This window comes from Brassica napus, unplaced genomic scaffold (genome assembly GCF_020379485.1).
Source record: "Brassica napus cultivar Da-Ae unplaced genomic scaffold, Da-Ae ScsIHWf_2460;HRSCAF=3176, whole genome shotgun sequence".
NCBI lineage: Eukaryota > Viridiplantae > Streptophyta > Magnoliopsida > Brassicales > Brassicaceae > Brassica > Brassica napus.
The window spans coordinates 19,713-34,317 of NW_026015791.1; the positions used below are offsets into that span (position 1 = coordinate 19,713).

The 14,605-nt window shown below is 28.1% G+C and overlaps 2 protein-coding genes and 1 pseudogene across 2 annotated transcripts; 2 read left to right on the forward strand and 1 right to left on the reverse strand.

Annotated features, from left to right (window-relative positions):
* The first annotated feature begins 2,414 nt into the window (after positions 1–2,414).
* Positions 2,415–4,143, forward strand: LOC125601147 (protein STRICTOSIDINE SYNTHASE-LIKE 12-like). The gene is made up of 3 exons (XM_048773504.1): positions 2,415–2,689; positions 3,036–3,305; positions 3,581–4,143. Exons 1-3 carry the CDS (start codon positions 2,457–2,459, stop codon positions 4,059–4,061), a joined length of 984 nt encoding a protein of 327 aa, XP_048629461.1. The 5' UTR covers positions 2,415–2,456; the 3' UTR covers positions 4,062–4,143.
* Positions 4,144–8,591: 4,448 nt separating this feature from the next.
* On the forward strand, positions 8,592–11,347 carry LOC125601148 (protein STRICTOSIDINE SYNTHASE-LIKE 11-like). The gene is made up of 3 exons (XM_048773505.1): positions 8,592–8,988; positions 10,092–10,361; positions 10,825–11,347. The coding sequence occupies exons 1-3, from the start codon at positions 8,759–8,761 to the stop codon at positions 11,300–11,302; spliced, it is 978 nt and encodes a 325-aa protein (XP_048629462.1). The 5' UTR covers positions 8,592–8,758; the 3' UTR covers positions 11,303–11,347.
* Positions 11,348–11,571: 224 nt separating this feature from the next.
* On the reverse strand, positions 11,572–14,058 carry LOC125601149 (annotated as a pseudogene).
* Positions 14,059–14,605: the final 547 nt, after the last annotated feature.

Here is a 14,605-nt window from a genome sequence, read left to right on the forward strand (position 1 = left end):
ATCTAGTCGGTTTTGCTGTTCTCTACAGTTGATTTAATTTTCATTTGGGCTTATTAGATTGCATCTATTTCTCTGAATTCAACTATAATATTTTTATTTTAAATATATTAGAATTATGATTAATTTTCTTATTTGGATTTACGTTTGTTGTTGTCTTAGATATGTAAATATATTTAAAGAAGATGATGTATAACTTAAAATATATTGTGCTTAGACTGAAATATAAAATAAACTAAATTACATAAATTAATATAACGATAATATTCTACAATCTCATGCATATATATAAATTTTACAAAAGAACTAAATTATAACAGTTGGTTAATATTTTATTTTCATTTATTAATATGTTTTGAGTCATCCTCTAATTTACATTTATAAAATAAATTTTTATTATTAAACTATTCATTCTTATTGTAGTTAAATCTATGAATTTAGATATTGAATTGGTCGAGTCACTCATGTTGTTAGTATATTGAGTTACATATAATCTTTCAAATTCAAACTGAAGTGCTATTATTTTTTATTATCATTAAGTAAAATCAAATTAATTTTATTTATCGTTTAAATGTGCATGTAGTTTCATAATATTTATCAAATTATATATTGTTTTTTTCAAAAACAAATATCAGAAAATAAAGCGATGATCAATATGAAGTTATATATATAAGTAACTAATACATTTTTGATAGCTCATGAACACATATCAATATTACAGTAATTCAATTATTTTATAAAGTCTAAATAACTTTATGCCTTAGATATATTAAATAGTAAACTGAAATTTATTTTAAGTAATCTTTAAATGAGAATTCTTTGCTTTGGTATTTTAATTATAGTCATATTAAGTTCCACAAACATAAAAAAAAATGTAAAAGCAAATTTAATATTATGAAAAAATAATATATCTACCTCGTTAAAGTATATAGTTTTATGTTTTTTTTAAAATATTTTGTAATTATTTGATAGAAAGAAATTTATTGTTAATGTTTTTAGTATCTCATAAAAATAAGCATTAAAAACAATTATGTGATTGTATTTTAAAAATCATATTATATAAGTAAAATTTAAGGTATAGATTTTTTTGCTGCAGTTGAAAGATATTATATTCAACTACATATATGAAAAATAAATAAAACATTTCAATAATACTAATTATAAACTATTTTTAGTCAATTAAACATATATCAGTTTATGTTACTTAATTGTTTTATGTAATCATGTAAGAAAATAGATAGACATATAAAAAAACTATTTCTGTTACTTTGAAAATATATATTTTTGTATTGTTTAAAATTATGTTTTAAAATAAATAATATTTCTTTTTTTCTAATATCATGATTATGTATCTTTTAACATCAAGATTATGTGTGTGAATGTTGTTTTATGAAATCACATTATATGCAAATAAATATTTTCATCTAAGAAAATATAGATATAAAGAAATATTTTATTACTTGAAAACTATATTTTATGTTATTTAAAAATAATATTTAAATGGAATATTTCTATTTTGTGAACTTTTCTTTTTTAATGAAATCATATTATATATATACATATATTTTCATTTTTTAACTTTATAAATGTTTAATGAAATCATATTATATATATACATATATTTTCGTTTTTTAACTTTATAAATGTTTCGTTTTTATTATATATGTTATTTGAAAATTTTTTAAAAGGAAACTAAATTAAAATTTCAATAATAGTATTTAAATGTAATATTTTTTTTAATTTATTAAGGGTATCAGTGTAATCAACTATCGTGAGAGTTAACATGAGCGCGACACATAAGAAACTGACTTATCAAATAATATTATAGAGATTGATAATCTTTAATTATCATATATATGTTAATCATATTAGGTAATTTCGTAGCTTTTTTTTAAGGAAATAATTGAGAATATTCTTTTATATATTACTAATTAATTTGATAGTTATTTTAATAAAAATATAATATATATTTATATGGACCAACTTATTTTTCTAATAATTCTAAGAATTATCTTATTGATGACAGTGGCTACGGAAATATATTGTAATGCTCCAAGATTAATATATAGGGGATTTGAAATCAAATGAGTACTAATCAAAGATATACATAATTATATGATCTGAGCATATTTGGTTCTTTATATTCAGCTAATTTCCTTATTTGAGCCTGATTTACTCCGTAAATACTTAAGAATGTTTAGGATTTAATGTGGAGTGCATGTATTTGACTTTTATTACCCACAAAATCTCACAAATCCCCCAGAAAAAGAAATGTTACTACATATTTTCTATTTTCTACAACGGTAACAATACATATTTTCTATTTTGTTGGTCAACAAGCAAAAAAAGAAATCTCTATTTTCTTATTTTCAAATCAAATCTGTATATAAATATAACTCATAAACAGATCCTTGTACTAACAATAGTTTCTACATTGAAAACACAACTAAGAATACAGAATGACGTTGTATATCTTCTTGATTTCTCTTCTTCTTCTCTCGCTTTTGTCAGCTGTTGTCTCCGACGACGCATCTTTCCAGAAACTTCCGGTGCCGGGAAAGAGGTCAGGCCCTGAATCTTTTGCCTTTGATTCCACCGGAAAAGATTTCTACACCGGAGTCTCCGGTGGTAAAATCCTCAAGTATACTCCTGACAAAGGTTTTGTCGATTTTGCTCAGATAACTAAGACTTCGTAAGTTCCTCAATCTCAATTATTTCTTAATTTGAACTTTCAAGATCACATGTTTTGATGATTATGTTCTTAATTGTTTCAAAAAAATGAAATTTAAATTTTCCCTTTTAAAGATTTGAATTAGTTTTAAAAACTGAAAGGTAATGGTTTATTATTAAATCTCATGAATTGTAATATTAAGACATGTCTTTGATCATTGTTTGAATTGTTAATGCTCTATTTTCCCTTTAAAACACACAAAATATGTTTATTGCTGCATGAAACACCATGTAGCTCTTAAAATAACGTTGTTCATATTAAAACCTTTTTTCTGATTTTAATTTTAATTGGTTTGTGTTTACTATAGAACTTCTTCGTGGTGCAAAGGAGTATTTGGAACCGCATTGGCCAAGAAATGTGGCCGACCTGCGGGGATAGCCTTCAACCCAAAGACAGGTGACCTTTACGTCGCTGATGCTCCATTGGGTCTTCACGTTATCCATCCCGCCGGAGGTGTGGCCACAAAGATCGCAGACAGTGTTGACGGAAAGCCCTTCAAGTTCCTCGACGGTCTTGACGTTGATCCCACCACCGGTGTCGTCTACTTCACTTCTTTCAGCTCCAAGTTCAGCCCCAGGTATACCATATTCGATCTTATATATATAGTTTTCTATCGTCTATAAGTCAGACATACACGTAAATTCATGATTATAAACTCGACTAGCATGATAATGGCACTAGTACAGACTAATATATTATGCTACAAGTTTTGTCTTCTATTTATATATTTAATATTTATCATACAATTTTTATAATGTTTTATAACTTAATTAGGGTATTTGTAAGTAAATTAATTTGGTTTGATTAATACATGTATACTGTATATGAATATTTGTTGGTTATGCAATGCAGCGAAGTGTTTATCGCAGTGGGAGTAAAAGACGCAAGTGGAAAGCTCTTCAAATACGACCCAGCGACCAAAGCAGTGACTGTGTTAATGGAAGATCTAAGTGGTGCGGCTGGTTGCGCCGTGAGCTCTGATGGTTCATTCGTGCTGGTTAGCGAGTTCATAAAGAGTAACATCAAGAGGTATTGGATCAAAGGACCAAAAGCTGGATCTACTGATGACATCTTCTCAAGTTCTGTCTCGAACCCCGACAACATCAGGAGGATCGGTTCTACTGGAAATTTTTGGGTCGCTTCCGTTATTAACAAGGTCGTAATGCCCACGGACCCTTCGGCTGTCAAAATCGATTCTAATGGAAAAGTGCTTCAGACCATTTTTCTCAAGAATGAGTTTGGTAATACATTGCTCAGTGAAGCCAACGAGGTCGACGGCAAACTGTATATTGGAACTCTTACTGGACCTTTTGCCGGAGTTATGAAACTTTAGATTGGTATTAGGTGATTGCCCACGTTTGTGTATTAGGTGATTGCCCACGTTTGTGACCATGTTGAAAAAGTCCCTATTTATGATTAATTACTAATCTAAATTAAAGTGATAATATCCTTTCAAAATTCTAAACAAGGTTTGTGAACTTCCTTCCTTTTTTTCTTGGTTGTATTTGAGGAGGGATGTTTCCTTATAGTTGTCTTATTATATGTAAATAAATAATTTTTTTTGTCTCTGAAACAATAAATAATTTTTGAGAAAAATATAGTTGCATTACCATAACCTAGTTTTGATCGTTCGTTAGGAACATGTTCGATCCGAAGCATAGGCAAAGAAGTTGGTTACTTATAGTGCATCACGATTTAATACAATAAATTTAATTAATTGTGTACATAACATAATAAAAAGAATATAAAAGAACATAAAAGAAAAAATAAATTTTTATTTCAGTCCATAAGGCATTATGAACTTTTTCCATAATTTCCGAACAACACTGGTAAAGAAGAAAATACGAATTTGAGTTTACCATTGACAGGTTTTGGTTGCTTCTTAACGAAAACAACATTACTTCAGCTCAGGTATATTGTAAAAAACGTAACATGCAGTGTAGTATTTATGTATTTGGTAATATCTATGACTATGTTAATATCGTGCTACTAGATGTTTTTCTGCAACCATGTGAAGAAATAAAATTTTAAAATTATATTTATAAATAAATTTTTTGGTTTTATTATTTGCGTGCAATATTTTAATTCTATGTAAAAATTAAGATAAAATAAACATTTTTATTTACATTTATATTTAGTAATAATATATATATATATTAGAAATATTTTTATTTATTTATTTTGGTTAATATATATTAAATAAAATTCGATAAAATTAAGGGAAAGTTTTTTTTTATGTATAATTAACAAAACATAAAATTAAATAATATTTCTGAAATTTATAAATATTAAAAAAAAAATAATCATAATATGATTAGAATTTTTTTTTTTGAATTAAAACTAGCATTTTTTATGGATTCATAGGTACGAGAGTGGGATACTACGAGATTAATCCAAAAAAAAAACTAGCAGTTTTGCTTGACTTTATCTCCAGCAATATATGTCAAAATTAAATGGGAACACAGACTATCTATCCGAAAAATCCTCTTGCGAATTGATTTTGTCACATGTCCTATTTACAATCATTTTTACAAAAAAATGATGATATGGATAACTAGATTGATGACATGGCTTATAGTTAATATGACTGACATATATTTTTGGTACACTTTATAAAATATGACAATAACTAATACATTATATTTAATGTTGATTTATATTTTTGTTAAACTTCTTAAAATATGGTAATAATTCATAAATCATCATTAAAATAAATATATTGAAATATGCATTATAAATTTCGAAATATATTATTTAATTATATTTTTATAATTATACAATTTTTATTACTAATATTTTCAAAATTTTCTACATCTTTTTTAAAAACTTAATAAATTGTTAATCGTAATTTCGTTAGTTTCTTTTAGATATCTACAAATTTTATAAATATTGTTTATTTATAATTTTAATAACTATACAATTTTTATATGATTTTTAGTAATTTTATATAAGTTGATTTAATTCATTTAACCAAATTAAATAGATAAATTTTTTATCTAAGATTCAAATTTTAAATATAATACATATATAATATTAAATGTAATTTTAAATAAACAAAATTATTTTGTTTCTTAATTTTATGCTTAAATAATCAACTTTATATTAAATATTAGTCAAAAATAATAAAATATATAATATTAATAAATTTCATTTTAAATATAATTTAACTTTCAAAAAATTTATCACTGCACATAGTGCAGGAAAACACCTAGTGTTACTTGATTGATTATGTGATTACTAACTATATAAATGGATTTTAGTAAAAAAAAAAGGATGTGCTTTTAATTAACTTACATAAGAACTAGATAACTAACACTAAGGCCAGCTCCATCGGTTACAACCTGTGAAAGGTTCTAAAAAAAAAAAATAATGTTATTATAGTAATTTAATTATGTATTAATTTTCCAAAACCAGTTGAAACACTACTGCAATGACATCTGTCCTTTTAAGTTTGCAACCGATTCTTAAAACCCTGTAATCAGAACCTTTCAACGTTCTCTCACCAAAATTAATTTATTTTTTCTTTTTCTTAAATACTAAAAACTCATTGAAAAGCTTGCCGATGGAGCTACTCTAAGAGCCTGTCCGGTGATTATAAGGACCTATCAAAATAAAATTATTCATATTAATCAATTTTTTAATTAAATTTTACGAAACTCTTATTTAAAGAATTATAGTTTATAATATAGAAAATGATATACTAAATAATTACAGAAAAAGTTAAGTTATTGTAAAATAAAAATATCAATAGAAACAAAATCGGTTATGTTTAATTTTTAAAAGATATTATAATATTTTAAAATAAACTGATATTTTCTTGGCTTTAACTTCACAACTATTTTTTTTATATCTAAATCATAATAATATGAAACTTACTTAATAGTTTATTATTATATTAATAAACTAATTTTTCGATTATACTACTTTATACCTAATTATATATATATATATATATATGCTATTGTTTAAAAAATAGGGGGCCCATAATGTAAGGCGCCGTGCAAATATCCCCTACACTATATTTGCGAAGTGATTTATACATTTGTCGTCACTACAATCACTATATATATATATGCTATTGTTTAAAAAAAAGATGACATGACATTTAAAATAGATGACATGGTTTTAGAAAATAGTGACATGGCATCATAGTAATTGTGAGATGTAAAATTTCCTTATAAAACTTTAAATCTTTTTGTAGGGATTTTAAATATGGTAATAAAAATAACTCATATATCATCATTAATGTCAATTTTCCATATAAATATTTATTTATGGTAAACTATTAAATATATTAATAATTCATATCACAATTAAAATAATAATATATATGTATATATGTATCTCACATTAATAAAAATAAACTAAATAAAGTAACACTAATCCAAAAAAAATTTGATAGTTAAATATTTAAACATTATTTAAATTTATCCGTTCATCTTCATCATTTAAATTAACAAAGAGATTTTTCAGTTTAACTAAAAAAAACAAAGTCTCAAATTTATTAGAATTTATATTTATATGTAAATATATATATATATATATGTATATATTTAAAATTATGGGAAGATATATATATATATATCTATATATATATTTAAAATAAATAATCATTAAACACAATAATATAATTAAAATTATTTTTATAAAATCTAATTTTATCTTTATTAAAAATTAAATCAAATCAAATTTAAATAATTTTACCAAATAAAAAAATAAGATTACAAAAATACGTTTATAATTTTTTATAACTATTGAAGTTAAAATATAAATTAATATGTTGAAATATAAATCAAAATTTTCTTTTCAAATAAAAAATATTATATTAAAAATTACTATTTCTGCGCAATGCGGAGGAAAACTCCTAGTAGAATACATATATCTAACATAATGACGGTTGATAATATAAAGAAAATGTCGAGAGAGTGAAACGTAATATCAAGGGATCCAAAGTTGGTACTTTCAAATGTCGTAAAAGTTGAATAAGATGACATGGATATAATTATCACAGAATTATCATAAACTGCTAAAATTTGAGATTAATGGCATTCTTAGCTATATATCTAACACACCTGAAGTATATAACAAAATTATTTTCTAAACGTGAAAACATAAAGCTTGATAAATTATATGAATGGTAATTAATAATAATATTATACTTTGAAAACTTAAAGGTACATATACCTAGGCCTGGGACGGATCCGGATATTCGGGAAATTCGGGGTATCCGGATCCGTGAACTTAATATCCGGATCCGGATTCGTGGTTTCCGGATATCCGTCCCGATATTCTATTACCCGCAGATATCCGGATCCGTAAAAATAATTAAAAATAATATTTTTTTTTAAAAAATCCTAATTTTTTTAATATAATATATAAATCAAATATTTATAAATATATTTATATATGTCTATAATATTGTAAAAACTAAAATATAATATTATAAGATTAATTCATGTATAAATATTAATATATCAAATATAAATATTAATGAAATTTAAAAATTTAATGTGTTTTAAAAATACAGATCCGGATCCGGATATCCGGACTTAAAAATTAAGATATCCGGACTTAAAAATTAAGATATCCGGATTCGGATTCGGTTTGGACGGATCCAAGATTTTACTATCCGGATTCGGATCTAGGCACCCAGAATATCCTATTTTCAGACCGGATCCGGAGCGGATCTCAAATCGAATCCGGATCTCGGATAATAAGTCTCAGGCCTACGTATACCATTCTCGTCACCAATTTTTTTTCATTTTTAACCAATTGCTTCTAAGATACCCCGTATCTTTCATCAGTCAATTCTAATCATGAGATTTTAACACAATTTAGGCGTATTTTGTTCTTTATACCCAATTAACTACTTATTTGGTCTGATTTGCTGCTCCATGAATATGAATATTCATTTCTACAAATACTTGAATGCAAAAGAAGAAAGATTAATAAAAGGAATCCTTTTAAAAATCAAATCTATAAATATACACATTACAAGACTAATCTGACGAAAACACACAAACAAAAGTTATGACGTCGTTTGTTTCCGTGATTTCTCTTCTTCTCTCATTTTCTCTGGCTATTTTCTCAGGTGCTGCGTCCTTCCAAAAATTTCCAGTTCCGGGAAAAAGGTCAGGCCCTGAAGCTTTCGCCTTTGATTCCACCGGAAAAGGTTTCTACACCGGAGTTTCCGGCGGTAAAATCTTTAAATATCTACCGGGGAAGGGTTACGTCGATTTTGGCTATATCACAGTATCCTCGTAAGCTTTTTGATTCTTTTGGTTTAACGAAAGAAAGATCACGGCTTTGTTATATTAAAGTGGATTATATCGTTATTACAACATGACTCGTTCCTGCTATTATAGAGTAACATAGAAATACGAATTGACAAACTTCGTTGGGAAAATACGAATACGTCTATGTACTTGATAGTCGTATCATGTTAGGATTTTATCAATTAGAAATGACTGCAACCTACTTTCTTCTGGGGTCGGCAACTGCAGCAACCTACTTTTAAATTCATCAAATGAAAATCATTTAGTGTTGCCTTTTCCTTCAAACCTTCTGCATAATAAATAGATTCAGATTTGGTCAAATCTAATGGTCAAATATTTCTAAACATTGCGTCGTGAAGTCTAATGGAGTATTTTCGTATGAGTTATTTTTGAGTTCTCTAGGTTCACCGACCAACATAATTTCGTTATTTCACATTTGATATCTTTTAGAAAAAGAAACAAAATATTATCAAGTTATATTATGTTTGTAAAATAAAAAGATAAAAAAACAAATAAAAATAATAGTAGTTACAAATTTTTTTTTTAAAAAAATAATATTTTTAACGTTGTCTGCAGAACACTAAACCTTAGACGCTAAAATATTTTTAATAGTTATATTATGTTTTGTTTAATGTTTGAGTTTTAGTGTTGAAAATGCTACAAACTCTTAGTTGATCAACTTTAAATATTTTTTTTTGTGATATTGTCTTTGATCCCCACCCCCTAATTTTACCAAATCATAGTCATATAGTATTTTCTTGTTTCAAATTACTAGTACTGATATGGATCAAGACTTTGTGAATTGTGATCAACAAATCTTTTATGAAACGAAAGGGGGTAGAGAATGTTGATTTTCATTCCATAAACGTAATTAATGACGTTAACCATGTGGGTAGTCACGTTACCTGTTGATTGCTAACTGTGGGTAATTAGTCTTCTCTCATTATTGTACACGTTACCCCTCAACGTGAAAAAGTCAAATCAATATTCCATAGTCATTATTTTTTTTGTAATGTTAATTTTCATTCCATAGCTCCCCTTTGTTTTATTTTCTTTCTTTTTCTAAAAATTCACATGATTTACTTTAGGAAGTCGCAATGGTGCGATGGAGCACTTGGAATAGCTTATATGAGTAAATGCGGCCGGCCGGCCGGAATAGCATTCAACAACAAAACAGGAGAGCTCTACGTGGCCGATGCTCCGTTGGGTCTCCACGTCATTCCTAGTGGTGGTGGCTACGCCAAGAAGATCGCCGACAGGGCTGACGGCAAGCCCTTCTTGTTTCTCGATGGCCTCGACGTTGATCCCACAACCGGGGTCGTCTACTTCACTTCCTTCAGCTCAAAATTTAGCCCTGGGTAAAGTTTCATTTTTCTTATATTAAAATAAATAATGAACTTGCCAAATTCTCTATAAACAAAACTAATGTAGAATTTTCTTTTTAAAAATAATCTTAACTGGTATTTGTGTCCTTTCCAAAAACAAAATATACAGTTTTATTACTTTATCAAATATATTCATCTTTACATGAACCAATGTTATAACAATTGATTTATGCGATGTAAACAAAACAAAAAATTTTAAACTATTTTTCTAAAACGATTATTTTGAGCATTTCATAAAAAAAATTATATTTATAACTTTTAAAATTCTTAAAACTTAACTAAACCTAATTTATTTTGTAAGGGTATATGTTAAATAGACCGATGTCATACAGTTTGTTTGAATCATGTTCATCTTTTAGTATATTATTAACTGAAATAAGTTAAAATTCATTTATCTATTACTAAGCAATATGTTTACTATTGGTTATGAATGTAGCGACGTGTTAAAAGCAGTGGCATCAAAAGACGCTTCCGGGAAACTCTTCAAGTACGATCCATCAAAAAGGGTCGTGACTGTATTGCTCGAAGGTCTAAGTGGCTCAGCCGGTTGTGCCGCTAGCTCAGACGGTTCGTTTGTGCTGGTTAGTCAGTTCATCAAGAGTAACATCAAGAGGTATTGGATCAAGGGGTCTAAAGCTGGTACTTCTGAAGACTTCACTAATGCGGTCTCGAACCCTGACAATATCAAGAGGATCGGTTCTTCCGGAAACTTTTGGGTTGCTTCGGTAGTGAACACAGCCACCGGACCAACAAACCCGTCAGCGGTTAAAATTAACTCTGATGGTAGAGTGCTTCAGACAATTTCGGTGAAGGATAAGTTTGGAGATACTTTAGTCAGCGAGGTTAACGAATTCGAAGGAAGGCTTTATGTCGGAACTCTGTCTGGTCCTTTTGCCGGAATTATTGACCTTTAAACTAATTTTATGTAACATTAGTGTGATCAGATGGTAATAAAAATAATATGAACTTTTTTATTCTTCCATTTCCATCACAACCACAGATCTTTTATAGAAGAGCACAAGCTAAGCTATAGCTGAGTTCTCTGAATGATTCAACCATTTATTGATACTTTGCACAATGCCTTGACATAGTAAGGTGGGAACTTCCCGTTCAATTCCAAAAACTACATGATGACTAAATATGATCTGGAAATTATATGTTTAACTAAATGTACTTCTATGGACTATAGATTATTTAAAATAATTTTCAATTTATCTTTTATACATCGAAAGTATAAATCACTTAGACTTTATAATATTTGAATTATTTTATAAATATAGATAGATGTTCATGAATTTTTAAATTTATATTGGTTTTGTTCGTTTATGCAATTTTATACTGATTTTCACTTTAGCTTTTTATGATTTTTTTTGTCAAATAAAAAATATACAAATACTTATGAAAATATTTTACACATCTTAGATGAAGAACCAAAAATGAATAAAACTAATCTTATTTGGTTTAATTAAAATAAAAGTAGTAGTACTTTATTTAAAGGAATATATCTAATTCAATATATACACACAAAATAAATAAATGGACCAATCCAAATTATTACACCCAAAAGTATAGATTGAATAAAATAGCAGCATATTATTATTTATATTACTATTTTATTTATTTTTATACATATAAATTACAAAATGAACCAGAATATACTAATAAATGAAAATAAATACCAACCAATTGTTACAATTTACTTATGTTGCAAAATTTACATATGCAAAAGATTATCATTATATTTAATTATGTATCTTTGAATTGATCAACTCTTTAGTTTTTTTTTTCAATTTGATTATCTCTCTGTCCAATCGAGAGAAGTTACAAAATTACTACTAAGGGCATCATTATTGGTGTGATGAAGAGAAAAAGATAGAGAGTCTCTTGTTTTGTTTTTTTTTTTTTGGTCGTTGGAGAGTAAGGGACAGCCCTTAATTAGGAACTTTTTCCTTCTCTTTCTTCCTCGGTTCCCACCCCCTTCCTCTAAGGAACACCTTAAGGGACTCCCAATAATGATGCCCTAATGACTCTCTCACTCTGGTCCATAAACATCACGTCGACACATACCTCTGATCTCAATCTTTCTCATATCATATTTTTGAATATCATAAGAGAGAATGTGAAAAGTAAAAAGAAAATCCTTTGGTATCAGGAGAACCTTGCCGTTTTGAGTTGTACCTTTCACATTGAATGTAATGGTATTGACCAGATGCAGTTGAGAAGGCTGCACAACCTGACTCTTGCACGACCATTTCTTGCTCCCGGCATCTTCCACAGACCATAAAGCCACGACACCCTTGTCTTTAAGATTTGTTTGGTCAAAAAGAGTTGGTTTTCCACCATACTCCAAAAGACCCACATTCTGAAACCTTTCAAGCAGCTCGTCGCCGTCCCTGCGAGGTATTTGGATCATGTTGAACTCTTCAGATTTAACGTCGAAACTAACAAACACATATTCAAACGGACCAAGCAAAGCCATGTAGTATATAACCCCATCGATACACAGTCCTTCCATTTTGCAAGGCACGTGAGGACAAAAGTCCGGTGAGGTTAGAGCAGCCTTTTTCCAGAAACATAGTCCACCTTCTAGTACAAATACCCAATTCTCTGAACTGATCACTTCCATATTCTGTTTTAGGTGTACGCTAATCGAGGAGACCACTTTGTACTTGTGGTTAAGAGGGTCGTATCCGAAATAGTAGCGGACGATTTTTTTTCCTCCTGGTGGTACGATCATGTGGTCGGACTTTTTGAAGGGTAAGGTGACAAGTTGTCTGGTGGCAGGGTTATAGATTCGAAGCTTATTCCAATAGACGTAGCACATGAAGCCACCAAGATTTTGCAAGATGTAGCTTCCCATCCGTGGGGTGGTCAGATCGTGGTCAACTAAAAAGGCAGATGGAGTAGTAGTAGTAGTATTAGCGTCTTGAGGAGCCGATGAGAGTATTTCAGTGTCAAGGTAGTTGTTTACATCCCATAAACACATGTAAAGACGAGGGGAAGGGACTGTATAAGGAAACGGTGGGTGAAATATCGTGAGCTGATGAGCGTTAGCCAGAGCTTTGAAACACACATGAATCTCTTTAGAGATTTCACAGGCAGTCTCGTGAGAATCTCCTCCGTCACTAAATCCATAGTGCTCCGTAAAGTCCATAGTAGCTCAATGTTAGTATATCTATGGAGGTGATTCATCTTTTATTTGGTTAATTTTCCTTTATTTAAATTACCTTTATCTAAATTTCCTTTTGACTCTTTATTTCCTTTTTTTAGCAGTTTTGACCTAGTGAATAGACTCGCATACTCTGATTTTGATCAGTAGACTCCCACATTCTTTATTTCCTTTTTAGCAGTTTGATCAATAAACCTTTTCTTGAAAACAATTTATTTCAAGAAGCTTAGCCTGCTTGGCGGACATTCAAGGAATCGACGGGTGAGTTAATTAGTTTCTAATTTCTATCATCGTGATGTTGAGTGTTTGTTCTCTATTTTTGTTTGTTTATCGAACTGTTTTGTTTTTTCTTATATGATACGGCATGACCAACAGACCACATCTGAGTGATGTCCTATGACAAATAAAGAGCCGTATGCACTTGTCAAACTTACTTTTGTGCCCATCTATAGTGCTATTCATGTTATATATCAAAGAAGAAGTCACAACCTTGATTCATGTATGATTGTTTTAAAAAATGGATCTAATGGACATATTCCTAGAAAGTCATGTTACATTTAATATATAATCTTATCATTTAAATTTTGGGCATACCAGAAATTTTTATTGGGCTATCAATAATTGGATTTAAACAATAGATGATTCATTGGATTTATAGATAGTATAAATTAAATAGATATAATTTAATGTTGTAATACTATACCTCTATATGCTAAATATTTAAATATTTGTCGATGTTAAATTATAAAATTATAAAGATTTTTTTTAAATAACAAAAATCATATTATCTAACAATGATTAATCTTTACTACCTTAAACCAATGAAAACAAATTTTAAACTATATAGTTTATTTTAAAAATTAAACAAAAACTAATTGTTTAATTATTTACTCGATAATATAAATCTATGAAACGAAAAATTTAATTTTTTTAAAACTTTCTAAATTTGTGAAATGTTACAATATCTTTGAATATGACAATAAAACAATATTTTACTAATCTTTATATATATAGTTACGATTTTAATAATGAAATAATAATCCGAAAA